Raw genomic sequence first — 24,682 nt, 5'->3', positions numbered from 1 at the left:
TGCTGACCAATCAGTGGTTATTTGTCGGATGTCGTGAAAGTCAGAAGAAGATTATCGACAATCCAGCGTACGAAAAACGTCTCTATTTGCAAGAACGGGGAACGCTCCAAAAAGCGTGGAAGGTAAGGAGGTTTCTCTTTCAGTAAAAATTCGATCCTGCTTACTCTTTCAGCTCGAAGATGTCTAAACTCCATGCTCAAGCAAGGGTCCCCTGCAAAGCTCCTGGCTGTTTGAGGTCGTTTACGAGCAAGGAGTACATGCTACAACATTTCAGAGATAGTCACGGCCAATGTTCTGGCTCAATCAAGGCTCCCTCGGCCCCAACTCCTACTCCGAAAGTCCTGGCCTGCAGTGACTGTGGAGCGAAGTTCCGGGATCACCATGAGCTCCATCAGCACCAGCGGTCGTCAGCAGCGCATATGAAGGTGTCCGGCCCACGGGACGGGGGAAAGCACTTCTCATGCTTCGTGTGCGGCGCGAAGTTCGACTCCCCGCAGTACCTGGACCAGCACTTCCTGGTAAAGCACGCAGGTAACCACTCCTCTGGCCAGTTTCCAGAAGCTCTCTCGTTATTTACCCGTGTTTTTTCAGTGGAGAGCATGCGCAAGGACGACCCGGAACGAGGAAGAGTCTTGGCATACTTCCGTGCCAAATGGAATCATCCAGGCAGCGAAGCGTCCATCATTGACATCCTCCGCGTGTACAATCCGGGCCACAGGGTGAAGCGGTTCGCGGACTACAGAGAAAAGCTGATGGCCCAGAGAGGGAGCAGGGACGAGAAGATTGGAAAGAATGGAAACGAGGTCCTGCGCTTCCACGGCACGACGGTCCTGTGCGGGCTCGGGACGCCGCAGCAGCAGTCACTGTGCAGCAATCTCTCGTGCAGCCTCTGCAACATCATCCTGGCCGGATTCAAGAAGAAGAAAGCAAAGGTGGATGGATTCCTCCGGTTTGGGGCGGGGATCTATGTGACGGCAACCAGCAGCAAGGCAAACGACTATGTCAAGGCCTACGGCAGCTCCTCGGCTTCCAGGCACCATGCCATGCTCGTGTGTAAGGTTCTGGCTGGGCGAGTGTTCAAGGTGACCGAGGACAGGCCCGAATTGGTTGCTCCACCGGATGGCTATCACTCCGTGTCTGGTGAAGTGGGAGGGATACTCAACTTTGATGAGCTTGTAGTGTATGATAATGCTGCCATCCTTCCTCAGTTTATTATTGTCTATGATATCATGTAGACAATGCATCCAAAGTTTGCTAAAATTTTAGCTATCTGACGTATTTAAAGGTACTCAACTATCCCCTTAAGCTTTGCATAACTAGTCAGTAACCTTTTCCTTTTTCCCTAACTCTATATAAATTAGCTTGTGCATTAGGTTTTGCCATAAGGTTTTGGCGAAATGACGAAGTGGTCGAGGATCTTAGTGTTCGTGGTTGCGATCTTGGCTCTCTGCGTGTGCGTGTATGGGAGGTCGATTCCTCAACTCGGGACTATCTACATGGGTGATTCAATCTTCGACGTGGGCACAAACAAATACGTGAAGAATTCAGTTTCGCGCTGTGATTTTGTGCCATATGGGGAGACGAGGTTTAGCAAGCCATCCGGGAGGTGTAGCGATGGGTTTATAATTCCAGATCTGATAAACAAGGCGATAGGTTTGCCCTTTTCAAGACCATTCCTGGGCTTGAAAGCTGGGAGGCAACTTCCACTAAGCATCAACTTTGCTTCAGACGGCAGTGGTTTACTTGACTCGACTCACTCGGACTGGGGCGTTGTGTCGTTTAACGAGCAGCTAAAGCAGCTCACGCAGCTCTCCAAGAAGAATCTCAATCTCAATGAATTTGTGGTTGTGATATCTTCTGGTGGGAACGATATTGCAGCAAATCTTCAAGACATCGCTAATGTTGACTTGAAAGCAATGTTAATATCACTTGAGAAGGGCTTACAAAAACTGTACAATCATGGATTTCGGAAGATTATCTACTCTAGTGTTGGGGCACTAGGATGTTCGCCTATTGTGACTTCGGGAGGGAGATGTGTGAGTGAGATTAACAATCTGGTGGAAGAATTCAATATACAAGCCCGGGAGATTGTTTTGGGGGTGGCAAAGAAGTTTCCAGGGATGAAAGGAGCATTTGTGGATGGTTACTCTTTGATTAAATCATATGTGGAGAATCCAAAGAGGTTTGGATTTCAGAAAGCTGGTGGTTGTTGCCCCAACTGCCTTTCACAAAAGAACACATTTAGTGGGTTGTGCAAGAATCCAAGTGATTATGTCTTCTGGGATATAATACACCCAACTGAACACACGTACACACTCTTAACTAAGGAATTCATGAAGCAAATTAAAAAAGTATTGTAAAATTAACAAATTATATTAGCTTTTGAAAAAAATTGAATTTCTTACTATATTTCATTCTTTGTTATTACATTATATAAGTAAAAAATCTACATCTTAAGTTTACACTTTCTTGCTTAAGAGAGCAAATACCGTTTTCCTGTACTCTCAAATATTTTGCATGTGTTGCCTTGACTGGAGAAAAGGTCTTGTTCCGAGGATTTCATCCGTTTGAACGTCGTTGCACGGGATCGACAGATTTTTAGTTGTTGTTTGAATCGAATCGTACTTGCTATTTCCCCTTCAATGCCCCAGTCCAACTCCGCTGATCGATCAACTATAAAACGCCACTTGCTAGGCTACTTGCTGCGATGATTCTCCACGGGCTCCCTCCGCCTCGCCATTGCCGACAACGACATAGCCTTCCTCAATAACGGTTTGCCAAAAGAGCCGAGGCCTCGTAACTTTGGACCTTTGTACATGGTACTCCTCAAACATCTCCAAGCAAATACGAACTAATTCAAGGATCAAAAGGAAAGAAGTGTGAGCTTGCTTTGATCTGATCGAACCGCATATGATCACCGACTCAAGCTTAACATATAATGGTTGTACTTGCGACAAGGAATCCAGTCAAGGGTCAGCTGCCATTACGCTAACTTTTCCGAAGTAGGAATTCAGGTTGTTCTTGCGCCAGGCAGAGAAAGCACAAGGCCAGGATTTAAAGAAAGCAGCACGGGTAAAAGGCTACGTACTACTACTAGTAGTATACTATCTAGATTTATTGAATGAATAGCTATGTATTTCGTTCAGAAGCAAATGCAGCCGTGGGTGGCTGTATACCGTGCAGTATGCAGCGCACAGCGCAGCACCATGGCTGGGCTAAGTTATCGTTTCCGAGTGACATTACCGCCACCATTGGCCATGAAAGCCACGTACAGCGCTCGCAACAGTAGTATTTGTTGCAAGCAGCTTTTGCTGCTGCTGCTGCTGCTGCTGCTACTGCTGAGGTCGCTTTCGCTCCGCCCCAAATCGATTCCAACCAAGCGAGCAAGGGGTAATCTCTTTCTTAGAGTCAAACCAGCGCATTTAAAAACCCCATCTCCAGCTTCCGCTTTAGTGTATTCATGAGCCGTGAACTTTCTTCTTTATCTATTATATAGATGTATCTAGATTAGATTATAGATTTCGATTTCATGGAGGCGACGACGAAAGCACAGAGAGAGAGAGAACTCGCCTCGTTAATCGTAAGTCAGCCAGCTAGTTTCGATACCTCCTTGTCTGTCTGCCTGTCTACTGCGTGCTGGTGGCGCCTGTTATGGAGCATTCTCGAGAGAGATATGGCGAACCTTGAGAGGATCTAAAAAAATTATTCTAGATGACAATGGTGTATATATTACAAAAAGAGGAAGAAAAACAAACCAGTCAATATCAGCTGTGCGCTTCTCAGCCACGTTTTCTCAATTATATGTGTAATGAAAAGCGCGCAGGGAAACATCTAAGACGTGCTTGCAAGCGGCCTTGGAAGTCTCTCGTGGTCAAGACGAGTTAATGGCGCTGGAAAGAGATGGCCACGGTTTAGAAGGGGATCGGTCGCAGCTCGCAGCTTGGTTCAAATCTCATGTGCTGAACTAGCTTTCTCTCTGATCCTTTCCTGAGTTGGTTTTAATCCTTGTCCCAATGGCATTGTAACTACCACGTCGCCATGCTTACAACAGTTGCCAGGGGGAGTCGTCCTCGGAGCAGCAACAGCAGCAAGCGAGGAGCGCAGCAACAGCTTCGGCTTCTGGAATCTCCGATTAATGTCGTGAAAGAGACGTGCTTTCTTGCTTGCACACACACATAAAAACACCTACACACACTCGCATACAACACTTCTGTCAACTTTTATTATATCACACAGGTCAGAAATCAGAATCAGCAACAGCAGCAGCAGCAGCAGCGGCAGCAGAAAGCAGCAAACAAGAGCAGCAGAAAGACTTATGAGAGCAGATAGAGAGACAAGCGCAAAGAGGCAAAAAACACTATGGAAGCACTGGGATCTGTAGAGTGAAAACAAGAGAGAAAACAAAGGGGCGGTGCAAAACCCAAGGGGTGCCAATTGCTCTCTCATTTGCAAAGCGGCAGCTTGCACAGTACCCTCATACGTAGACCTTGTCTCTTTGTATAGTTTTTTACTATTGCTGCTTTCTCCTGCGATCTTCCTGCATTGAAGTTTGCAATGGAGGGGGAGGAAGTGAATCAAATCACCGGGCACAGAGATGCTATTGTCATGCCAGCCAAGAGCATGGGATTTATCAATTCGCGAGAGCGTTGCGTTTGTAGATTAGTTATTATGCGGTGGTGCTTGCATTTTATATTTCTACAATTTCACAACTTGTTACGCAACGATTATAAGCAGAACACAAGGACAGAATGGGACTTGTCCAGGACTGCCTATAATAATCATAATAATAAAAATAATAAGAGAAGCTGATTTAGAACGGCAACTTCGAAACTTCGATGAGCATTTGCCTGTCGTTGTGTTGGTTTTGCTTTGGCCGTTCCTTGAAGGAATCTGTGCACCGCAATGCCGAGATTTTTTAGGAAAAAAGCCTTGCGGAATTGCTGCGGTGCGCAGCATTGCGAAAACCAAAACACCCAGCTCCGAGTTGACTTGTGATGCAGTCGTAGATCGATCACGAATCACGAAAGAAGTGGAGCTCCCGAGGCCAAACAACGTGCACTTCACGACGCTATGCTTCGGGAACCAGATCTTATTGTTGTTTCGGATGAAAAGTCACTGATCTCAGGAGAAGTACATACTACAATTCTACGTGGTAACGAAAGCTTTCCCACCATGATCACGACAGATCAGAACGAAAAAGTCTTGTCCGTGGTGAAGGAAGTCAAGAGCTATCACGAAACCATGCTGTAGACAACAAACGAAGAAACTAGAGTTCTCCCTGCAACTCTGTGCAGCTCACAGATCTATTTCAAATGCTACAGTTTTGTTGACAAACTTACCTGCATGGATGCATGGATTCGAGAGAGAGAGAGCGCGTAGTCGACGACGAAGGCGAGAGTGAATGGTGCAATCTCAGATGAGGGGAATGAAGCCTGGTCCGAGAGCGCACATTTCTGGCACAGTTCTTCTGGAGTACTTCCCAGGAGAGAAAAGATCAAAGGAATGCCTCCCTCGAGCCAGGCAACAATCCCCACATCCAGGACTTGCTCCGCAATCGATCTCATCCTCTCACACGTGAACTCAAGGAGGAAGGGATTGATTAGTAGGGAGGGAAAAGAGAAAACCCAACCATCGAGGAGCGACAAAACGGAAAGACAAGAATTGGGTGTGAATCTCACAGCCCGCGCTGCCGAATTTTGAATCGCGGCCAGGACAATCTTGGCATGCTGCTGGCAATCGAGCAAGAACCCCCATGCCTTCTCCTGATGAGAGAGAGAGAGAGAGAGAGAGAGAGAGGAGAGCGAAGAAGAACGAAGAAAGAAGAAGAAGAAGAAGCGAACGGAGGGTTTCCAAAGAATGGGCTCTTATTTTATAGCAGGGAAGACTCGAATCGATCGAGAGAGAGAGAGAGCGAGAGACCGAGAGAGAGGCGCGCAAGAAAGAAAGGAGGTCTTCTCTTTTTTTAACGGAACGGCGCTACATTTAGTTAGCGGCATTTTGGTACACAAACAGGGAAAAAAAAAAAAACCATGCCAATGTAGTAAAAGGTCATCGGGGCGGCCCCGTCATTAAAGAAGGGGCCCGCTGTACGTCCCCCATTGTGGCTCTGTACGGCCCAGGCAAATCCATTCTTTTTTTCTTCTTGGGATGGCCCCATAATGTTGGCGAGAGGGTTCCCTCAAATTTGTCATGAGTGGCCAATCAACAAAAAAGATAACAAGAAAGAAATGCCAAAAACAAGCAAGGAAAGAAAAACACACGGGGTACTACGTGCCGTACGCGTCGCGCTCGCCAGGCCGTACAGCTGCCCTGTGGCCCATCCAGTCCAGGGGGCCAAGATTTTATAACCCACTGCACGGCCACCACAATTTGCCGAGGCCCTGGCGAATGCAAGCGGGGGTAAAATTTTGTTACCGGGCCACCTAATTGGAGCGGAATATGCCGCCATGCACGTAAGGTTTAGTTTTGGTTTAGTTTTTGCGGCAAGAAGGTGGGCAATTGTGTCAGCTTTCAAATTAATGTCTGGAAAAGTGCGTGCATGGCCATGCGCATGCACATGCACATGTTCCAGAGACTATAACCCTGATCTGCTTGCTGTATTTCTTTGTTGATAAATGTATAGGCCGCCAGCTACGCGTTGTAGGCCTAGCGTAGCTACGTAGGCAGGCATATTCAAATCAAAAGATTCTCCTGGATTGACTTCAAGCAATAACAAATGCATTTGACTCCCGGGCCATGAGAAAAATTAGTTGATGGCTGTGAGCTTTTTTTTGGTATGAGGGGTTTTTAGTCGTTTAGTTGCGACTATTGTTCTTGTTGGAGTTGATGATCTTCTTGTTGTTGTTTGTGGCGGTGTTGCTGTGGATCCCAAGGCTGGGCGTTTGCGGAGTGGGATTTCTTGGGCGACCCGGAGCTACCGTCGGAGCCCGAGTCGAAGAAGCTCCAGTGCCGCGCGTCGCCAAACCCGCCGGGGTATGGCGGGAAGTCGATCACCAGCGGCTCGCCGAAAGGCCACGCACTGAAGGAAGATCTCCGGTGGTGGTGGTGGTTCTCTCCTCCTCCGCCAAGCTTGGCGGCGGCGGCGGCGGCGACGGCCACAACGGTCTCGCCAATGTCAGCTGAAAACGCCGACGACGACGCCCTCCTCTTGCGCTCGCTCCGCCAGCTCCTCCGCCAGCCCCGCCGCCTCAGCAGCCTCGAGCACGCGCCGTAGAGCAGCGTGAGCGGCAGCCGGATGCAGATGAGCGCCACCAGGTGGAGGATGGTGCACGGGCAGCAGCACAGCGCCGCGCAGTCGCCCGCGAACGCCACCAGGCATTTGCACGACCGCCGCTTCCACGTCGAGCACTTGCTCCGCCGCCCCTCCGCCTCCTCCTCCTCGGGCTCCTCCACCGCCGCGCCCCTCGACCTCTTTGGATCCGGCGGCGCCACCTCCGCCATTGTGGACGAGAGCGACCGCTCCAGCACCGAGTGCCGGGCCATGTTCTTGGCGGATCCGGATCGAAGGTGGTGGTGGTGATGCTGCTTTGGTTGCCTCTCGGAGTCCCCAGCCGCCATGGCCGTGTCCACTTCCGGCGATGGTGGAGGCGCCTTGAGCGTCGGAGCTGCGATCGCCTCCCGACGATCAATCTCCGATTCCGCCGGCTCAATCGCCGCCGCCTCTTCGCTCCTCCCCGGCGGCTCCTCTTGTGCTCTTAGATCCAGTGCCGCGCTCTCGTTTGTGGCGGCGGCGGCGGCGGCGACGTCCCCCTCCATGAAAAGTCGACCACCATCTCATCTTCTCGCTTCCACCCCCGAGCGTCTCGGCCCCGACAACCAACTTGCCACGCGCGAGATTCGAGCCCCCGACCTTCTTTCTCCGAGCGTACAAGCGACTCGAGCTCCCGACCTCCATCTCTGTCTCTCTCAGTGCCGGAGCAAGAACAAACGCGTCTCTCTCAGTGCCGGAGCAAGAACAAACGCGTCTCTCTCTGTGGCGTCACAGGCGAAAGCAATATGGAATCGTCAGATCCGTGACCAAACACGAAGTAAAATGCCAAACCCCTGATACACGGCAGCCTGTGCTTCAGTTTTGAGCAACTCAAGTGTGTTCCACCGCTTCTTCCGTCTCGGGAGAACGAGAAAACGCATTTTTTTTTGTTCTTCCGGCCTGTGGCCTGGTTGCTTAGCTTTGCTTTTCTTGTCCCTGCATGAAAACCATCGCTTTATAACGATAAAGTCCCGTTCCTTAGGTAACAGACATCACTTGCCTTGGAGAAGATCCGGAGAGGCCACTCGAGCAGCCAAGCGCGCGAGCTCGAACAATCGCAATGCAGGAAGCCGGCAGATCTCCTCCGCAAGCTCCTGTAAGTTCCCCCTTTTAGTGAGAAGAAGGGAGATATGAGCCATGGCTGGAGCAAACTTTAGCGCCGGGAGAGAGCATACCATCGACAGCTGCTTGCTGGCCGCGGAGTTTCAAGGTAAAGCTCGCAAGCCGGTTGCTGCCAGGAGCTTCAAAGTCACCGCCGGATTGACATGCCTCCAGTTCGTGTTCGCGGCGTATGCCACATTCCTGCTCTACTTTATGATCCCCTCGGCCATGGACTTGCCGCGGAGTGCATGGAGCTCGAAGCTCACCAAGAAATTCTTCCCGGAGCAGCAGCTCGGCGGCGGCAAAGAGGATTTGAAGAAGAGCCTGTGCGTTTACGAGGAGATCAGCTTCGCGCAGAAAGTATCAAACGATACCAACCTGGTCCGGATCAAGACGCAGCTCTACGAGGAGATTGTCGCCTTCCAAAACTCCACCCGGGGATGCGAGACACTGTCCGAGCTCATGATCTTGCCGTCGTCATCGTCGCGGACCAGGCCCAAGGTCACTGTCATCCTTAACCACTTCAAGCGGAGAACACTGTGCTCGCAACTGGATTCGCTGCTCCGCCAGACGCTGCCTTTCCACAGCTTGTGGGTGCTTGCGTTTGGAAGCCCAAACGAGAGCCACCTGAGGAGCACTGTCGAGGCCTACAACGATTCCCGGATCCACTTCATGACCTCCACGTACGACTTCAAGTACTTCGGAAGGTTTCAGCTGGCTTTGCAAGCGGAAGGCGCCAACTTTGTGTATATCTTGGACGATGATATGATCCCCGGTAAGAAAGTCCTGGAGATTTTCTCGTACGTAGCAGGCACGGCCCGGTACCACAATTCACTTCTCGGAAGCATCGGACGTATCCTTCCCTTCAGGCAAAAGGACTTCAGCTTCCCGAGCTACCGGAAACCCGGGTCCAAGGAAGCCGGACTCTATATCCCCGACCCCGCCTATAGAATCATTGTTGACCGAATACTGCAGGTTGATTTCCTGTCAAGCTCCTGGTTCCTTCCAGCGAACATCGTCAAAGCCCTCTTTCTCGAGTCCCCACTGACTTTCAGCACCGGAGAAGATCTTCATTTAAGGTGAACTCTGCCCTGTGAATTCCATCGGCTAACCCGAGCGTTGATGGTTAGTTACCAGCTGCAAAAGTACCTTGGAGTCCATTCTTACGTGGTTCCAATCGATCCGGACGACCGAGATACTTGGGGTGATAGCGAGCACCGCCTGGCTTACGTCTCCGAGACCACCGTCATCCACAAGGATATAGTCCAGCTCCGTGATCGCCAGTGGTGGAGCGCACTGTCCCGCGGCTACGTGACACAGTGGGCCGCGATGTTTCCACAGCAGTGTGACGTTTTCTTCTATGCGCATTCCCTGGGAGAGATCCTGGACCTGGCTCCACTTATTCTGCGCTTCCGGAGCATCCCTGGAAAGAAGGCCTACGTCGTAGTGTCGGGAGGACCTTACTGTCCCTGCGAAGAAGCGGCTCTCATGCTCGGGTGGTCGTCAAACAGTTGCCACGACCGCCGGTTCAAGATGTTCGACTTGGACATCAGTTTCGTCTCGTCTGGAAATTCCAACACGCAGGTCTTTCATGAGGTCCTCGCAGCCATGAAAGGCTTGATAAAAATTCACTCACCGGCGATTATTATCAGTGTCGCAGACTTGCTACCCGACGTCCGTGATGCCATAACTTTGGCTGCTTTCCAAGCAAACACCACCGTCTTACAGCTTCCCCGACGCGCCATCGAACATGCACTGTGGATAGCCGACGTGAAAACATCCGCTCTTCAACGTAAGCGTCTTAAGCTTCTCGGGAACTTTCACTGACTTGCTATACCTACAGAATGGAACACGATGAGAATCTCGATAAGCATCATCACGCAAAACAGACCGCGCTCGCTGAAGCGTCTGCTGGGAGCACTCGCCAGTGCATACTACGTCGGCGACGAGATCCATCTAACTTTCAGCATTGACAGTGCGGTCGACGCGGAAACGCTGAAGATCGTCCACAGCTTCGAGTGGCCGCACGGCGAAGTCACCATCCGCCGCAGGATAATCCAAGGCGGACTCATACGGGCCGTGAGCGAAAGCTGGTATCCGGCCTCGGACGATGACTTCGGCCTCCTGCTCGAGGATGACATCGAAGTCTCGCCATTCTACTTCATGTGGCTCAAGTACGCAGTCCTCGTCTACCACTACAGCCCCGCAGAGGTGGCCGAGCTCAACTCCATCTCCCTGTACACACCGAGAGTTGTGGAAGTCGTGAAGGAGCGACCACGCTGGAATGCCACTGACTTCTTCAAGGCGATCCATCCCAACACACCATACTTGCATCAGCTCCCCTGCAGCTGGGGCGCTCTCTTCTTCCCACGGCACTGGCGAGAGTTCTACCACTACATGGGGACCCGGTACACGGCAGATGCGAAGCAAAATCCCGTGCAGATCCCACGCTCGCGGACAAACGGGTGGCAAGCCTCCTGGAAGAAGTTCCTCATTGATATGATGTACCTGCGAGGATATGTGACCCTGTATCCCAACTTTCCCAACCAGACCAGCTTCTCCACGAACCATATGGAGCCCGGCGCGCACATCAACTCGTCGGACAACGTTGTGGAGCACAAGAGGAGCGACTTTGAGGTGCCACTGATGACGGACGATTTCTGGAAGCTGCTGCCTCTGCAAAGACTACCGTCGGCTTCCAAGCTCCCTGTCATCAACCTCTTCAACCAGGTAGCGTCGCTGAAGGGGCTGAAAGCTGCCGGAGCGAGCCTGAGGCAAGATGTGCTGCCGTGTAACATCACTGAGACTGTCGTGGTGGACTTCGTCACGGGTGAGCCTGACAAGTGCGTTGCGTTTTAGTTCGAAAGCCAGTAAGCTGATCATCAGAAAAGCTGATTTTTTCTTCTATGTTCTTCCGAAATTTATACACCTCTTGACACCGTTACTTGGATAGAACAGCGTTCGCTATAGACAAGCTCACGCGTGTGCTTAGCACAAGCCAGGGGAGAATACCAATCTGCAAAACATCAATGGTTTTAGATTTCTTTCTCCACAGACTTTTCCAGACCTGTACAAGCGACTGTGCCTCCGAAACCTTGGATGGGAAACTCAAAACTTTTCCTACAAAAGCCGAGAGTGACGAAGCAAAGTAAGCAAAGCAAGATACGAACCAAAGGGTTGCACGAGATGCGCTGGTACCGATGCCACGGGAGTTTGCCAAAACCACCAGACAAAAGCGCAGTAGAAGCAGGCCTGAAAAGCAGTGTTGGAGCTAAGCAAAATCTTCGCAAGCACTCCATACCTTCACGACGAAGAGTACCAGTTTTGTCGACGCATTCTTTCCCTTGGCCTCTATCCTTACTGGTAGAAAAAACGATTTCACTGTATGAGCGACTCGATCACATTCCCTTTATCTTACTCTGCGAGAGCTCCTTCTCTTTCGCATTGGCCGCGCGCCTTAGCTTGGCAGATTGAGCGAAGGTCGATGGCCTGAGCTCCAAGAAACAAAAAAAATAAAAAATTCCCGCTCAAGAAAAATCGCAGCGAAAGATCTTACCCTGCCAAGGCATTCGCTTCCCGAAGCAAACTCCTTATCTCAGAGACGAGCCTAGCTTCTTGCTGGCTCGATTTGCTCGCCTGGAGCAAAACAATCGCCGCATTGGACAGACACAACAACAGAGCGATTTCCACACACCTGGTGGAGGAATTGCATTGCGAGCTGCAGGATCAAGACGGCCAAGAAGACCGCCGCGGGCGCGGCCCTACAATCGATCATCTTCCCTCTTGGAACCCTAAAACCCTAGAATCTCACAGTAGATACTTTATTCCATCATCTTCCTCAATGGTAATTTCTACAAGCTCATGAGCAAAATCTCTCTCGTTTTTCTCCTCTTTCGTCTTGGATATCGCCATGGCTAGTGTCCCAGCGCTGCCGCAGCTAAATAAAAGACAAGCGCAAACGATGAGCAAAGGATCAAGAACAAACAAAAGGAGAAAGACAAGGAATCAAACCCGCGCGAGAGAGCGTCCCATTGCCGCTATCGAAACTGGCCGTCCAGAAGAAGTATCCTCTCATCCCTTTGCTGCGCAAGAAGCCCACCTTGTTCCGGATGGATTCCTCGTTGTCGAATCCAATCCACAAGCTTCCAACTTGCGCGTAGGCCGTGACGGTCACATTGTCATACACCACCGTCGCCTTGTCGTCGCCGCTAACAGTCGCCACGATCCCGGCAAACACTGGCGTCGCGTCGCCCGGCCCGGGACTCTTTGCCGGGGCCCCGATTCCAGCCTTGGCGCTGGGGTCACTGAGAATCCACGAGTGGCCATACATTGCCAGGCCGAGCACTCCCTTGTCCGGCCTCAGCCCCGCCGCCATCCACCGCGCGACACCGGCGGCGGTGTTGACGTCACTCTTCGGGTCGTACAGCGCGGTATGGGCGCCGGTCACAGTCGGCTCCCAGCTGCCGTGGTAGTCAAACGCCATGAGCCCGACCCAGTCAAGGTTGGCGTTGATCGATTTCGTGGGGTACGTTCCTCCTCCCACGAACCTGGAAAAAGTCAAAGAGCAGTCAATGTGTAACTTGCGGTACCGCGCGGTGTGAGTCCGTACCTGATGGTACCCGAGTAGTATACCGCGGCGGTAAGCAGCAGGCGCGGGCGGCCCGAGTGGCCGGCCTCCGCGGCCGCGGCGAATCTCCACTCGGCGAAGAGGGTGCCCAGGTTGTCCATGTCGGTCTGGTTCTGCGGGAATTCCCAGTCGAGATCCAGCCCATCGAAGGCGTTTGATCGCGCCAGCGCGATGGAGCTCCAGATGAATGCCGCGCGGGACGAGGCCTTGGACGCCATTGCGGAGAAGGCCTTTGGATCGGCTCCGCCGCCGCCGATGGAGAGGAGCGTCTTGAGCGACGGGTTGCGGGACTTGACGGTGCGCGAGAAGGCGGCGATCCGCGCGGCATCGTCGGGGACGACGGTGTTGTCGCTGGCGTTGAGATTGGCGAAGGCGTAGTTGAGGTGCGTGAAGAGCGTGGAGTCGATGGACGAGGCCGGGTACTGATCGGCGGAGTATGCCGGCCAGTAGGCCACCCTCACCACCTTGGTGTTCCTGGGGAAATAGTGCCAGTTCCAGGGATCATTCTTTCTCCAAGGATCTTGGGCCGGGAATGCCGAGACTGCAGCGTAGTGATCACTGGCGACAACGAGGAAAGCGAGGAAGATCGAGGCCAAGCTTCTCTTTTCCATCTCGTTCTCTAGACTTTCTGGATCGTGATCGTGATCGAGAGAATTTATAGCCGGAGAGGAGCAAATCAGCGCACGCAACTGGTAAGAGGTCTTCTCCGATGGACTAGTGGAAGATCCACCACGATCAACTCGTGAAACTTTCGCTGACTTTTACACAGCGTAGCAAAACTTCCACCACGATGAATCAAGTCTTGGCTCTTTTAGTCCTGGAATTTTATAAATTTGTGGAGCTTTTCTAGTGGAGCATAGCATAATTCTCGATGATTGGCAAGAGAAAGTGACGTGCACTCCAGCAAAAACACCCAAGCGTTACCAAGCTTCGGTCATGGCGAAGACAAAGAAGAAGAAGCCAAAGTAGAATTTGTGTAAAAGAATGTCTCTACACACGCTCAAATCCATGAGCCATCGATCAATCAAAGATCTCTCCAAATCCTCTCGAAAGAGCTACCCGAATCGTCTCTACACACTCAAATCAAATCCATGAGCGATCGATCGATCAATTGAAGATCTTTCCAATCCTCTCGAAAGAGCTACCGTGAATCCAGCGTCGCCGAGGCAGCATTGGCGAGAGCCCCGGTGCTAGAATCATAGCCCGCCGTCCAAAAGAAATAGCCCTTCAAAGCCCTGCTCTTGAGGTACTCCACCTTGGTGGCGATGGACACCGGGCTATCGAATCCAATCCACACACCGCCGCCAAAGCAGTAGGCCGTGACGGTCGTGTTGTCGTACACCGCGGTGGCATTGTTGTCGCGGATGAAGCTGACGATGTCCCGGAAGAACGGCGTGCTGTCGGCCGGCACCCCTACCGCCGCGGCACCAATGCCCGTTGACTCGTTACTAGCCAGGATCCACGACCGGCCGTACATGGCCAGCCCAAGTACGGCCCTGTCCGCGTGGAGCCCCTGGCCCAGCCACGACGTGACGCCGGCGTCGGTGTTGACGCTACTGTCCGGGTTGTACAGCGCGGTATGCGGCCCGACCGTGGTGGGATCCCACGCGCCGTGGTAGTCAAACGCCATGAGTCCAACCCAGTCAAGGTTTGCGTTGACCGCGTCGACCGGGTAAGTGCCAGCGCCCACGTTCTGTACCGTGGCACGGTAGTATACCGCCGCGGTGAGGAGGAGTGCCGCGCGGCTCGTGGCGGTGGCCTCGGCTTGGATGGCGGCCCTCCACTCGGCCCAGAGGGCGGCGAGGTCGGACATCTCGCGCTGGGACTGGGGAAACTCCCAGTCGAGGTCGAGGCCGTGGAATCCATTGGCGCGCGCGAGGGCGATGGAGCTGTTGATGAATGTGGCGCGGGAGGATGGGGCGGCGGCCATCTCCGCGAAGCGGGTGCTGTTGGATCCGCCGCCGCCGATTGCGATGAGCGTGACGATGGCGGGATTGAGCGCGCGCGCGGCGGGCGTGAATTGGGCGATGTTGCCATTGTCGTCGGGCTGGGGGGAGATCTGGAAGGAGGGATCCAGCTGCGCGAAGGCGTATGTGAGGTGTGTGTAGAGGTGGAGATTGGCGGACGAGACGATTGGGCGCGATGCCAGCCAGTAGCCCAATTTGACGTCGCTGGACGAGGACGAGTGGAAGGAAGCAATGAGAACGCAGAGGAGGAGGGGGAGAATGCTGCGAGGAGCGATCGCCATGGTTTTTCGTCGAGGCAGGGACAAAGATTTGGAGGAACAGGCTTACTTTTTTATATGGAAAGGAAGCCTTCGTCTTTCTTGCGACGTAGAAAAAAATGGAGCGCTCTCACAAGCGCGTTTGTCCAGAAGGATTTGACTTTGGCCCGGTCAAAAACCTCGCCTTTACAATCCTATCCTTGGAAAGAACTTTGCGAAACTCACAAGAACTTGGAGAGCTAAGTTCTCGCAATAAACATCGTTTGGCAACTAATCGAGAAGAAAAAAAGAGATACGAAACAAAGAACCTCTTGGATCACTTCTTCTTGCCGCCTTTTGCTGCTTTGGGATCTTGCGCAGCGGCTGGATCCACCGCTTTCGGCTTGGCCCATTCCTGCAAAACCAGATTTTTATGAGAACTATGGAAGAACCTTGGAAGAACTAGAATGGGAAAGAAAGAATGAGAGGTTGCTCACCCTGAGCACTTGATGCACCTCTGGATCCACGGGTTTCGTGTCGTAGATGAGCGTCGTGAACTCGTCGATCGCCAGAGGCTTGCTCCTCACCTTGCGCTTGCGCTTCTCGGTCAGGACCGCCTTGCAAAACTGCTCGATCATTCCCGAGCTGTAGCCCTCGGAGACGTGAGAGATGGTGGAGAGGTTGAAGCGGTCCGTGACGCGACCACCGTGTCTCTCGATCAGAGCTCGCCAAAGCGATGACCGGCAGCCATGGTCGGGATATGGAACGTAGATCCGCTTGTTGAAGAAGTTGGCCAGTGCCGGAGGCTTTCCTGGCGAGTCCTGATCGAAGTAAAACAAAGATCATGAAAACCGAACTTTTGCGTTTGACACGAAAACAATTACCTGAGGACTCGAAGATGTTCCTACGAACATCACACGATCGCCTGGCCTAATGCCTTGGACTTCCTTCAACAGAGGCTTCTTGTATCGGTTGGCCTTGTCTTTCAAACCATAAGTCTTGAGCTTTTTTTTGTCTGTGACAAAAAGCTGCAAGGAAAAAAAAACAGGTGTTTCTTCATCAGGCTCAAAACTTTAACGAGTTTTCACCTTTTCAACCCCGTCTACGTGAACTATGGATGGTGCCATGACTCTCGCAATCTTGAAAGCCATTTGCAGCATTTTGGTGGCTTGTTTTCCTGGATACTGTCCGTCTGTAACTTCCGGCGAGAGATTTATGTACGTAGCTCCCGCCGTTCGACATGCTGCATGGACCTACAGAAACTACTGCACGGTCAAGGAAAAGAGAAGAAAAAGCTTACCAAGAGCTTCTTCCCATTGAGGCTTCCACCGTAGAGAAGGACTGACTTGATGAAGGGTGCGTGCTCATGGACGAAGTCACTGACCAAAGGAAAGACACAGTACTCCATAGCCAGCCTCTTCACCTGTGTAACAGCGATAGAAACCTTTAGAGAAAATGGAACTTGTGAGCATACCTGAGACATGGAAGGATCCAATCCAACGGGATCCATTTCGAAGTTGGTCCCAAAGAAGCTGTCCGTTGCCACGAACTCGGAGAAGTCTCTCTTGGGATAAGCTTGGATGATGCCGGCCTTGGCGAGCTCTGCATACAAAGACTCGATAGTTCTTTGAGCCGATGTGTCCTTGAGTTTCTTTGGCTTATTCTTTGGAGGTGGCGCCGCCTCGTCGGCGTCGTCCTTCTTGGCTTCTTTCTTCTCGGGCTTGGCTGCGTCTCCTTTTTGCTTCTTTCGAGCAGCTTTGAGCTCCGCAACTATCTTTTGCTTGACCTTGTCTAAGATTACTCTCGTAGTTTCGTCAACTTCGAGTCGAATCTGTGAGCTCAACGTTAAACACCGAATAGAAAAGAAGTAAAGATCGGCTCTACCTGTTCAAAGACCATGGGCCGGAGGTGTGACTTGAGCATCTCCATGTCGTGCTTTTGAGTTAAATCGGCAGAGTTATCTTTGTCGTGCCAGTTGCGAGTGTAGAGTTCCAGGCACTCTCGGACGTGCCGAAGGAAAAACTTCGGACAGGATGGTGGCTTCTCCGGATCTTCTTCTGGAAGAATTGGATGAGGAGGAACTGGAGGACCTTTGGCCTTCTTTTTCTTCCCTTCTTTCTTATCCTCCTTCTTGCCTTTCTTCTCCTCGACATGGAAGCCGAGCTTGGGTGGCGGCTGCACAATATACTTGCTGCCTCCATCGCCTGCCTTTGGAAACGGAGGGAAAAAGCCTGTATCCGGGTCGCGGTGGTCGTTCAGCCACTTGTTTATGCTCTCTTGGATGATCTCCCTCATCTCTTGGCCCTCGAGGTCGATGAGCTGCTCCTTCGCTATCCTCATTGCGTCCAGATATTCGTCATAGTTTAGAAGCTGGATGCTTCGTCTCTTGAGCTGTATCTCCCTGAGGCGTCCAAAAGCCGTGTCTTGAGCAGCGGAGCGAGCAAAAGGATTTATATCTGCATGCAAAGAGAATTAGTATCTGCCTGGGTAAAGAACTCCTTACGTACTAAGTAATGACATCTCATTGTTTGCATCATGCTTGACTCGGCAGCGAAAGAGAAAGCCTCGAGCACTTTGGTGGAGTTAAGAAACGACGTGTAAGAAATAACTCTCGATAGAAGGAAAACCATGGAAAAGGATACGCAGATTGCATTCTAATGGCAGCAGCTTCCGAAGACAATGGTTCATGTCCAGCTTGTTGCTTCTTCAAAGCTTCTTCTTGCACAATGCTGTAGAAGAAACGAGAAATCAAAACCAGAAGAAAAACGAAAGAGAGAAAAAAAAAAAGGAAAACAAGGGAGGGAAAAGGACCGTGTTTTTGCCATCTGATTGACACGCTCTCGTGCTTGTCTCCCCCGTTCATTAGCCTAGACACTTGATCAAAGAAAATGAAAGTTAATTCAAGAACAAAATCATAGGAAACAGCCACTAACCTGCAATAGCGCGATTGCCTGCTCTGGAGTATATGGCGGGAATGGAAAGTCTTTGAATGGATCCACCACTTCCTCCTTCTCTTTCTCTTCTTCGAACACTTGCTCTAGAGCTTTGGCCTCTTCCTCTTTCTTTCTCTTCTTCTCTTCGGCCTCTTTTCTGGCTTGTTCCTCGAGCTCTTTCTCGGCTCGGTGCTTCTCCATCACTTTATGCTGGACAGCTAGCGAGTAGCTCGTTAAGAGCGACTTTGAGACTATAAAACCTCTCAAGAACGAACCAGAAACTTCTCCCGGATTTCGAGATTTTTGGCATTGTCATTCACTAGGTGCCGCGGAGGAATGATCTCCACAGTGTCTGGAGACAACGTCATGTTCACCTGAAAGCAAAAGGAAACGATCAAGGAAAAGAGAGAGAGAGATGAAGAAGAAAAAGGAGTTCCTACCAAGGTGTCTTCAAGATTGATGACTTCCTTTCCAGTGTTCATATGCACCATCCACTGAAAATCACAACTCTTTGAAAAGTTAGCGTCCCAAAACCACCTCGAACTTACGTGCTTGATCTCCAATATCCTTCCGACCACTGCCTCGAGCGTCTTCATGCAGTCCATGCGTTTTTGAGGATGGACTAGCTAGAAAGAGTTTACTTTAGCAGCGCAACCAAACAGAAAAAGAAATGAGAGAGCACAACCATGTCGGAGCATTCCTCGAGAAGCTTGTAAGCTTTCGAGTACTTGACGTAAATCCGACAATAGTCCACCAGGTTCTTGCGGCAAGAAAGAAAGAAAGATTGAGAAAGAGCGATGCAAAGCTGCTAGAATGTAGCGAAGGAAAAGGAGAAGCTGCCTGAGGTCCCTGGAATGTGTAAGTTGGAACTTCCAGCTTCAAAACAGACACAAGCTCCCGCATTGCGTCCTCCCACAGATTATCATACGTTCTGCGGCAAAGTCACAGAAATCTTTCATTCTTTCTTGCTTCTCTTTCTTGTTCTAGATGGAAAACTTACACGTGAGACATTGGATCCGGCCAGAGAAAAAGGAGGAGAAATCGCGGCGGAGACGCTCGAACGAAAGGGCTTTGCCACAACTAACCCCTGGCCCCGGGCGATTAGGGCACACGTGGCAGTTAATTTCGTTTTCCTTTAAGAGCTAGTTTAAAAGTTTAGCGGTATTTATTTGTTAGCTTTGCTAAATTCCAGTTCTAGGTAGTGCTCAAAATTTTTTCTCTTGTCCTCTTAGAATTCGTTCGCGCTGCTCCAGAGGGAGCGAGAGCTCACATATCGCGCGAGCCCAGGCCCTTGACTTTGTTCTGGAGTAGCGAATCGTTCACAAACTTTAGAGACTCTGACAGTCTAGAGAGGAGATTGATCAACGCGATCACTTCGTTTCTTTGGAGATTGAGCTGCGAGGAAGAAGAAAAGAGCGTAAGTTCTACGCTCTTGACAACAAAAGAGAGAGGAAGAAGGAAGTTTATACCGAATGCGGCGACGTTTCTTCCGAGAACAAAATCTTGAGGGCGGTGCCTAGACCAAGTGTCTGGAGTTTCCCCCACAAGCGGCATTTTTCACATCCAACACAGTCCATAAGGGCACTGCGAAAAAAAAAAAATGGTGGTCAGGATCGCCAAGCAACGCAAAACACGCAGAGAAAAAAATGGACAACGATCAAACCTGATTTTCCGGAAATGCTCTTGGATATGGCTTTTGAGCTCCCCTCCATCCACGCTTCTCAGCTGTGCCTCGTCGAAAGGAACCGGGCACAAGTTTAGCAGCCGCTGGCTTGTGACCAAGTCCTTAATCAGCAACTGCGTTGTGGCGTCCTCGATCGTGTTGCCAGTGCTGTACTCGGCTTGAGCAAGAAACGCGGAGGCCTACTCGGTCAGACAATCCACGATAGAAAAAAAATCCTCTGGCAAGTTTTGAAACAAGAAAAAAACTTACCTTGTTTACTGCTCGAAGCACGAAGAGATAGACGAAATAGAGGTTCTTCACACGGTCGGGGTATTGCACCACACGCTCATGAAGGAGAGTGTAATTCGGCCCCCACTGCAGAGAGAAACAATACAAAAACGAGTGTGAAACGTTCTGTTTGATGCAAGGACGTGCGTTAGAATAAAGAAAAAAGAAACTACGTACGTGGTTTGTGGATTCATCCAATAAATAATCGGATGCTATATGGACAGAGATAGAGGAATGCAAACCGGATATCAGCTTGTAGAGGATCCGCCTCTCCGTGCAGACATCCTTGTGCGCGTCTATCAAAATCAAAACAGAAAAACAATCAGAGCATTTGGAGCGACCTGAGTAAACAAACGAACTTTTGTACCTTTGAAACAGTTCATCTTGTAGATCGTGTCCCAGATGCGGTGAGCCGATGCACCGATGTAGCCAGTGTATCTCTCGGGATTCAGCACGAGATTTACGTACGTCATCTCCGCTGGAAAGAAAGCGAGTGAGATGAAAGAGGTGGTGCTACACATACCATTGTCTGTTTCGTTGTCATACGTCCAGGGATTGTCAGCTTCGGTCCAGCCATGGAAAGCTTGGTTGTCTAGCGTTCTATCCACAGTGGCCTGTGGCTTTCCTTCTTGACACTTTGGATCCGCTGGCGAAAGTTGGCCACTCGGCCGTTTGAAAGTCTCGGGGAACTCGTTCTCCGGGCACTCGCAAACGCTACAGTCGCGGAGATGGCACATACCATCGTCCGGCCAGAACGGGCAATCGCACCAAAGTTTCACCTGGGACGAGAAGAACGTAAGAAAAACAAGGAAGAACAACGAAACTAGCGATCGATCACCTTGAAGTATCGAAAGAATGGCTTCTTTACAAGGCTTTGGAGCGCAGGGAAAAGAACTTCCTCGTTGATGGTGTCCACGGTTTTGTAGTCACACTGGCAGTCTTCCACAACTCCAGAGAGCTTCTGCGAATTCTATAGGCAAAAAATTCTAGCAGTGAGAATGAAAGAAGAGAAGAATTTTTCCAGCATTCTCTAGAAAGGACTTACGTGATGCGGCCAAGGGCACGGGAAGTACGCCCTGTAGTTGAAAAACTTAGGAGACGTCCCAGTCACGCTCATTGCGAAGATCGCCACCAGCGCCGCCAGCACCGCCCAACTCCATAGCCGGCGGCGCAAACCCTTCCTCCGCTTCTTTCCCCTAGCCTCCAGCTCCTCGCGATGATCCTGCCCATTCTCGGCGGATCCCATGCCAATTCCCCCAGAATGCCGCTCCCAGATCCCAGCACCGCCTTATATTGCGCCACAGATCACTCACCACAGCCCCTAGCGTTGGCGATGACAGCAATGCTGTGAATCACGCAACTAGACACGGCGATCGCCTCGATTAGCGCTCCTCGCAACATGGAATTCCTGACAAATCGATGCGCCAGTGCCTTCACCTCCCTGTGGCGCTGCGATACGATGGAAGACTTCCATAACAAAAAAATGCGCGTGTTTGAATGAGAAAAAACCAAACCCTCGAGCTCATGAAGTGGCAGTCCAGTGAGAGCACGCCACGTGGACACAATGGCGCGTCCTGCCAAACGTTTAATTCCTCCAAGCCTCCATTTTGGAAGAAACTTCCAACCAGGGAAGAAAAATCAAACTCAAACTATCCATGGTTGTGCATCATAACTTTCGATTAAATTTTATCCCTGGCCGCCAAACAAGAGCTAGGATTCGAAGAGATTGATCATCAAAATTCTCTGTTCTTTTCAATGGTTTCTCTCTCGAAAGGAAAGAGAGAAGGAAGAAAAAACATTGACACTTACTTCTATTCGAGTTGGGGGTGGTGATTACTTACAGCGTCGATTGTGTAGTTTGTGTGTTGCTGTTGCGAGCTAGCGTTGTCGTCGTCGGAGTTCTTATTGCACAGGCAGTCCGGGAGAGGATTCGTGTAGAACGCTTCCTCGGTCCGGAAGCGGTCCTTGCCTTTGCTACCCACGACAGGGCCTTTTCGTTTCCTAGGAGCGCCTTGCCTACGAAAAAAGAGACGAGAGAAAAAGCTTTCATCAAAAGCCCAGGAGCGAAAGCGAAAAGAGGGAGTAGCAAGTGGTGAGATCTTTTATCCAAACCTGCGCTTGTGGATGTCTATGATCCTCTTTGACAGCTCCGCGTCCTCGAGCACACCACTTTCGGTCTTGCCGATCAGATCGACCAGCGCTTTCCTGGTGAAACACGGAAAAGAGAAAAAGCAGCAAAGCCCGTCAGAAGGATTTTGCTCACGAGAAGCTTTACGAGCGGCCAACTTGCCTGTCTGGTATTATCGTCTTTCGGTGACCGAGATACCTCCTGTGGCCTTCCACTGCACGGGCCATGTTTCCCGAGTAGGATGGCACGAAGACGTCAGCCTCGACTGACATGATGTAGTCCAAAGCCGCCATTTGCGATGCATGCCTCGAGAATTGTGCGAGCTCGGCCGGCGTAGCAACTGTTTCCTATTCCACAAAAAATATATATAAGAACAAAGGAAGAACTAAAAAGAAACGCAAGAATGTAGATTACCTTTCTCATCAAGTTTGGAAACCGTGCCTGTAGCTCCTGCATTCGCTCGTTCCCACCATATATCTCTCCTGCCGCAACGTAAATTCGGGTCGCCGAAGGGTATCCTAGCGCTTGCAAGAAAATGCCAACTTCTTTGGGTGTTAAAGGACAGAAGCCCTTGGCTCGCTGCTCCGTGGCATTTATAATCTTTACCTTCCAATGGGCTGTGATCTCCCTGGGGCAAAAATGCCGGATTAAAACAACTTTCTCACGAAAAGGAGAATTCTTAATCGTACCGTATATCTGCAAGCTCATCTGACTCGTCTTGAGTAAGCCCATGCGTACAGCCGCTGAAGGCTAGCATATCCTTCTCGTAGCGAAGATGCAAAGCAATATACGGTCCGTGCATCCTCATCCTGTCCACGAGCATCTGCTCGACAGCACACGACTTAGATCACAATCTAGCAAACTCGACTCAGCCTGCCTTTCCGAATTCCTCTATGCGAGAGGAGAAACGAAGCGCGTCATAGTGAACTCGACACCGGAGCTTTTGTATGTCACCCGGCAAACCGTTGTTCGCTAGCCGCGAGTCCGACTTCACCGCACGAATAACCTGGATTGAACAGAGGTTGCGGAATCGGTTTGGTTGATTGAATGAGAAGCATACCTGGTATTCGTCGAACAAGGGAGCAATTTCTTCCTCGTAATACTTCACGTTGGACCAGCTCCTAAACTGCTTGCGAGACTTCGGAAGGTCGGCAACCTCCTTGGGCAGCTTCCTGACAATATCTACATCCTGCTCTAGTGCCTCTATGAAGTAGTCCTCATTAAAGATGTCTGAAAATTTGCTGCACGAAACCAAAAAAGAAAATTCGTGGGTTCTTGAAGCACTAGTCAAGCACGAAAATTTTCGCTCACCTAGAATCCTGCCAAAAGGAACGCTTGTCCAGCTCCGGAATGACGAGGGTTGCGTTCAAAATTCTCGCTACTGCTACCATGTCGCAAATCTAGCATGAAAAAACAAAGCTGTCAAAACCAAGTGACCAGTTCCCAGCAATTTACCCCAGCGCGCATCTGATTCAATCCTCCATTGCTCTGGACGACCAAGAAGCCTCTTGATGGCCCCTTGCTAGCTGCGAGTGCACAATAAAAACAAAGACCCCCCACCATCAACTCGTGCTTCTTTAAACAATTGGAATTGATTGACACAAACCTTTATACTTCCGGCTCGGCAACACGCAAGGCACAAATCCCCGGTTTGGTGGGTGCTTCCACAGCTAAAATCCATCCAACCAGCACACAAAAGGCAAAACAAAGAGAGAAACTATTAATCAAGAACAAGCACAACCAAATTTCTTTTAGCTTACCTTCTTGTCAAGACTGGAGCTCGAATCCTGCTTTGTTCCTCGAAAGAAATGGAGAGGCGCCTCCTCCCACGTCCACTTCATGGGATCGCGGCCATGAATTTGCTGCTGCTGCGCCCCGCCAAGATCCCCAATCGCGGCTGGAAATCGCTGCTCCTTGCTGGCCAGGAGCAGGGAATGGAGCGCTGGGAAGAAATAGGTCGACATGAGAGCCGCGAGCGTGACGCTGAGATAGGCGGCAATCCAGACCAATCGCGCAACCGGCCCCGTGGAAGAAAGGCGCCGGATCTTTGTAATCGTCATCGCTGCTATTCCTGCTCGTCACAAAAAGGAGAGGATCATCCATTCTATGGCTAGAGACGCCGCTGCTACGACCGATCCATTGCCCCGTGCCATCACGCCAGGAGCTCTCCTCCCATCGCTCTCCGAAATTCCGCTCGCCTAAGACCTTGCGAGGAGGAGGAAAGAAAGATGCGAGGCAGCAGACCTAATCCAGCGCCGGGCGATCGCCCCGGCGGCGGCGGCGAGCGGGCGCATCGAAGAAAGAAGAGCGAGGAAAGGAAGAATAAGCTCAATCTACATTTGTCGCTAGCGGCGCTCCGCCCGCTACTCCGCCGCGCGCCGGCGCCAAAGAAGGCCACGCCGCGCCATGCGATCTAGCAGTAAGAATCATCGTCCTCAATCATCACGCAGCGTGGGGGCGAGCTATAGCGAATGATCCAGGCGCGCTAGA

The 24,682-nt window shown here is 51.0% G+C and overlaps 10 protein-coding genes across 11 annotated transcripts; 2 read left to right on the top strand and 8 right to left on the bottom strand.

Moving 5' to 3' along the window:
- The first annotated feature begins 18 nt into the window (after positions 1 to 18).
- On the top strand, positions 19 to 1,305 carry LOC112345975. Its single transcript, XM_024673861.1, has 3 exons — positions 19 to 122; positions 173 to 531; positions 592 to 1,305. The coding sequence occupies exons 2-3, from the start codon at positions 180 to 182 to the stop codon at positions 1,233 to 1,235; spliced, it is 996 nt and encodes a 331-aa protein (XP_024529629.1). The 5' UTR covers positions 19 to 122; positions 173 to 179; the 3' UTR covers positions 1,236 to 1,305.
- Positions 1,306 to 4,626: 3,321 nt separating this feature from the next.
- LOC112346046 lies at positions 4,627 to 5,835 on the bottom strand. Its single transcript, XM_024674047.1, has 2 exons — positions 5,340 to 5,835; positions 4,627 to 5,286 (listed from the first exon to the last, which is right to left on the bottom strand). Exons 1-2 carry the CDS (start codon positions 5,562 to 5,564, stop codon positions 5,146 to 5,148), a joined length of 366 nt encoding a protein of 121 aa, XP_024529815.1. The 5' UTR covers positions 5,565 to 5,835; the 3' UTR covers positions 4,627 to 5,145.
- A 2,083-nt stretch (positions 5,836 to 7,918) lies between these two features.
- LOC112345967 lies at positions 7,919 to 8,526 on the bottom strand. The gene is made up of 3 exons (XM_024673826.1): positions 8,425 to 8,526; positions 8,250 to 8,343; positions 7,919 to 8,185 (listed from the first exon to the last, which is right to left on the bottom strand). The coding sequence occupies exons 1-3, from the start codon at positions 8,425 to 8,427 to the stop codon at positions 7,938 to 7,940; spliced, it is 345 nt and encodes a 114-aa protein (XP_024529594.1). The 5' UTR covers positions 8,428 to 8,526; the 3' UTR covers positions 7,919 to 7,937.
- LOC9651466 lies at positions 8,336 to 11,294 on the top strand. The gene is made up of 3 exons (XM_002969131.2): positions 8,336 to 9,429; positions 9,481 to 10,142; positions 10,194 to 11,294. Exons 1-3 carry the CDS (start codon positions 8,387 to 8,389, stop codon positions 11,207 to 11,209), a joined length of 2,721 nt encoding a protein of 906 aa, XP_002969177.2. The 5' UTR covers positions 8,336 to 8,386; the 3' UTR covers positions 11,210 to 11,294.
- On the bottom strand, positions 11,233 to 12,144 carry LOC112345966 (tail-anchored protein insertion receptor WRB-like). Its single transcript, XM_024673825.1, has 7 exons — positions 12,045 to 12,144; positions 11,907 to 11,986; positions 11,769 to 11,839; positions 11,652 to 11,710; positions 11,521 to 11,602; positions 11,418 to 11,470; positions 11,233 to 11,366 (listed from the first exon to the last, which is right to left on the bottom strand). The coding sequence occupies exons 1-7, from the start codon at positions 12,123 to 12,125 to the stop codon at positions 11,292 to 11,294; spliced, it is 501 nt and encodes a 166-aa protein (XP_024529593.1). The 5' UTR covers positions 12,126 to 12,144; the 3' UTR covers positions 11,233 to 11,291.
- Positions 12,145 to 12,235: 91 nt separating this feature from the next.
- LOC9651465 (class V chitinase) lies at positions 12,236 to 13,915 on the bottom strand. Its single transcript, XM_024673645.1, has 4 exons — positions 13,902 to 13,915; positions 12,960 to 13,691; positions 12,362 to 12,897; positions 12,236 to 12,287 (listed from the first exon to the last, which is right to left on the bottom strand). Exons 1-4 carry the CDS (start codon positions 13,913 to 13,915, stop codon positions 12,265 to 12,267), a joined length of 1,305 nt encoding a protein of 434 aa, XP_024529413.1. The 3' UTR covers positions 12,236 to 12,264.
- Positions 13,916 to 13,942: 27 nt separating this feature from the next.
- LOC9651464 (class V chitinase) lies at positions 13,943 to 15,231 on the bottom strand. The gene has a single exon (XM_002968842.2). It carries the CDS (start codon positions 15,223 to 15,225, stop codon positions 14,119 to 14,121), a length of 1,107 nt encoding a protein of 368 aa, XP_002968888.1. The 5' UTR covers positions 15,226 to 15,231; the 3' UTR covers positions 13,943 to 14,118.
- A 21-nt stretch (positions 15,232 to 15,252) lies between these two features.
- On the bottom strand, positions 15,253 to 18,468 carry LOC9651463 (IQ and AAA domain-containing protein 1). Of its 2 annotated transcripts, XM_024673854.1 has the most exons (12): positions 18,389 to 18,468; positions 18,114 to 18,331; positions 17,992 to 18,054; positions 17,823 to 17,909; positions 17,688 to 17,752; positions 17,065 to 17,636; positions 16,655 to 17,011; positions 16,481 to 16,603; positions 16,269 to 16,433; positions 16,065 to 16,208; positions 15,678 to 16,001; positions 15,253 to 15,595 (listed from the first exon to the last, which is right to left on the bottom strand). In XM_024673854.1, the coding sequence occupies exons 3-12, from the start codon at positions 18,003 to 18,005 to the stop codon at positions 15,518 to 15,520; spliced, it is 1,929 nt and encodes a 642-aa protein (XP_024529622.1). In that variant the 5' UTR covers positions 18,006 to 18,054; positions 18,114 to 18,331; positions 18,389 to 18,468; the 3' UTR covers positions 15,253 to 15,517. The 2 variants fall into 2 exon arrangements, with proteins under 2 accessions (XP_024529622.1, XP_024529623.1); XM_024673855.1 differs by lacking the exon at positions 18,389 to 18,468 and having other exon boundaries at positions 18,114 to 18,382.
- Positions 18,469 to 19,259: 791 nt separating this feature from the next.
- Positions 19,260 to 21,575, bottom strand: LOC9651462 (endoplasmic reticulum oxidoreductin-2). Its single transcript, XM_002968840.2, has 9 exons — positions 21,110 to 21,575; positions 20,903 to 21,034; positions 20,588 to 20,843; positions 20,432 to 20,542; positions 20,242 to 20,360; positions 20,047 to 20,151; positions 19,777 to 19,976; positions 19,583 to 19,697; positions 19,260 to 19,508 (listed from the first exon to the last, which is right to left on the bottom strand). The coding sequence occupies exons 1-9, from the start codon at positions 21,308 to 21,310 to the stop codon at positions 19,380 to 19,382; spliced, it is 1,368 nt and encodes a 455-aa protein (XP_002968886.2). The 5' UTR covers positions 21,311 to 21,575; the 3' UTR covers positions 19,260 to 19,379.
- Positions 21,576 to 21,790: 215 nt separating this feature from the next.
- LOC112345970 (O-fucosyltransferase 7-like) lies at positions 21,791 to 24,602 on the bottom strand. The gene is made up of 11 exons (XM_024673834.1): positions 23,953 to 24,602; positions 23,799 to 23,862; positions 23,648 to 23,718; positions 23,504 to 23,592; positions 23,253 to 23,433; positions 23,070 to 23,198; positions 22,882 to 23,015; positions 22,607 to 22,820; positions 22,355 to 22,539; positions 22,177 to 22,269; positions 21,791 to 22,080 (listed from the first exon to the last, which is right to left on the bottom strand). The coding sequence occupies exons 1-11, from the start codon at positions 24,250 to 24,252 to the stop codon at positions 21,876 to 21,878; spliced, it is 1,665 nt and encodes a 554-aa protein (XP_024529602.1). The 5' UTR covers positions 24,253 to 24,602; the 3' UTR covers positions 21,791 to 21,875.
- Positions 24,603 to 24,682: the final 80 nt, after the last annotated feature.

This window comes from Selaginella moellendorffii, unplaced genomic scaffold, assembly GCF_000143415.4.
Source record: "Selaginella moellendorffii unplaced genomic scaffold, v1.0 SELMOscaffold_11, whole genome shotgun sequence".
Taxonomy (NCBI): Eukaryota; Viridiplantae; Streptophyta; class Lycopodiopsida; order Selaginellales; family Selaginellaceae; genus Selaginella; species Selaginella moellendorffii.
The sequence above is the reverse complement of the archived record's forward strand: the minus strand, read 5'-3'. Positions and strand labels throughout refer to the sequence as shown.

What these genes read in the sequence shown, in the direction of transcription:
- LOC112345967 (XM_024673826.1), bottom strand. An exon ending in CTCTCCGGATCTTCTCCAAG is followed by an intron (nt 8,186 to 8,249) that starts GCAAGTGATGTC and finishes GTTTTCATGCAG; the next exon opens with GGACAAGAAAAGCAAAGCTA.
- LOC9651466 (XM_002969131.2), top strand. Translation starts at nt 8,387, where the DNA reads ATGGCTGGAGCAAACTTTAGCGCCGGGAGAGAGCATACCATCGACAGC. An exon ending in GGAGAAGATCTTCATTTAAG is followed by an intron (nt 9,430 to 9,480) that starts GTGAACTCTGCC and finishes GTTGATGGTTAG; the next exon opens with TTACCAGCTGCAAAAGTACC. An exon ending in GAAAACATCCGCTCTTCAAC is followed by an intron (nt 10,143 to 10,193) that starts GTAAGCGTCTTA and finishes CTATACCTACAG; the next exon opens with AATGGAACACGATGAGAATC.
- LOC112345975 (XM_024673861.1), top strand. Translation starts at nt 180, where the DNA reads ATGTCTAAACTCCATGCTCAAGCAAGGGTCCCCTGCAAAGCTCCTGGC. An exon ending in CTTCCTGGTAAAGCACGCAG is followed by an intron (nt 532 to 591) that starts GTAACCACTCCT and finishes GTGTTTTTTCAG; the next exon opens with TGGAGAGCATGCGCAAGGAC.
- LOC9651463 (XM_024673854.1), bottom strand. An exon ending in GGCCCATGGTCTTTGAACAG is followed by an intron (nt 17,012 to 17,064) that starts GTAGAGCCGATC and finishes TTGAGCTCACAG; the next exon opens with ATTCGACTCGAAGTTGACGA. An exon ending in TCAATGGGAAGAAGCTCTTG is followed by an intron (nt 16,434 to 16,480) that starts GTAAGCTTTTTC and finishes TAGTTTCTGTAG; the next exon opens with GTCCATGCAGCATGTCGAAC.
- LOC9651465 (XM_024673645.1), bottom strand. An exon ending in TACTACTCGGGTACCATCAG is followed by an intron (nt 12,898 to 12,959) that starts GTACGGACTCAC and finishes GACTTTTTCCAG; the next exon opens with GTTCGTGGGAGGAGGAACGT. An exon ending in TGGGACGCTCTCTCGCGCGG is followed by an intron (nt 12,288 to 12,361) that starts GTTTGATTCCTT and finishes TCTTTTATTTAG; the next exon opens with CTGCGGCAGCGCTGGGACAC.
- LOC9651462 (XM_002968840.2), bottom strand. Translation starts at nt 21,310, where the DNA reads ATGGGATCCGCCGAGAATGGGCAGGATCATCGCGAGGAGCTGGAGGCT. An exon ending in TGACAACGAAACAGACAATG is followed by an intron (nt 20,543 to 20,587) that starts GTATGTGTAGCA and finishes CTTTCTTTCCAG; the next exon opens with CGGAGATGACGTACGTAAAT. An exon ending in AAGAAACGTCGCCGCATTCG is followed by an intron (nt 19,509 to 19,582) that starts GTATAAACTTCC and finishes TCTTCCTCGCAG; the next exon opens with CTCAATCTCCAAAGAAACGA.
- LOC112345970 (XM_024673834.1), bottom strand. Translation starts at nt 24,252, where the DNA reads ATGACGATTACAAAGATCCGGCGCCTTTCTTCCACGGGGCCGGTTGCG. An exon ending in GATGAGCTTGCAGATATACG is followed by an intron (nt 22,821 to 22,881) that starts GTACGATTAAGA and finishes TTTTTGCCCCAG; the next exon opens with GGAGATCACAGCCCATTGGA. An exon ending in ATAGACATCCACAAGCGCAG is followed by an intron (nt 22,081 to 22,176) that starts GTTTGGATAAAA and finishes CTTTTTTCGTAG; the next exon opens with GCAAGGCGCTCCTAGGAAAC.
- LOC112345966 (XM_024673825.1), bottom strand. Translation starts at nt 12,125, where the DNA reads ATGATCGATTGTAGGGCCGCGCCCGCGGCGGTCTTCTTGGCCGTCTTG. An exon ending in GAAGCGAATGCCTTGGCAGG is followed by an intron (nt 11,840 to 11,906) that starts GTAAGATCTTTC and finishes CTTGGAGCTCAG; the next exon opens with GCCATCGACCTTCGCTCAAT. An exon ending in AGGCACAGTCGCTTGTACAG is followed by an intron (nt 11,367 to 11,417) that starts GTCTGGAAAAGT and finishes GATGTTTTGCAG; the next exon opens with ATTGGTATTCTCCCCTGGCT.
- LOC9651464 (XM_002968842.2), bottom strand. Translation starts at nt 15,225, where the DNA reads ATGGCGATCGCTCCTCGCAGCATTCTCCCCCTCCTCCTCTGCGTTCTC.
- LOC112346046 (XM_024674047.1), bottom strand. Translation starts at nt 5,564, where the DNA reads ATGAGATCGATTGCGGAGCAAGTCCTGGATGTGGGGATTGTTGCCTGG. An exon ending in GAATCCATGCATCCATGCAG is followed by an intron (nt 5,287 to 5,339) that starts GTAAGTTTGTCA and finishes TGAGCTGCACAG; the next exon opens with AGTTGCAGGGAGAACTCTAG.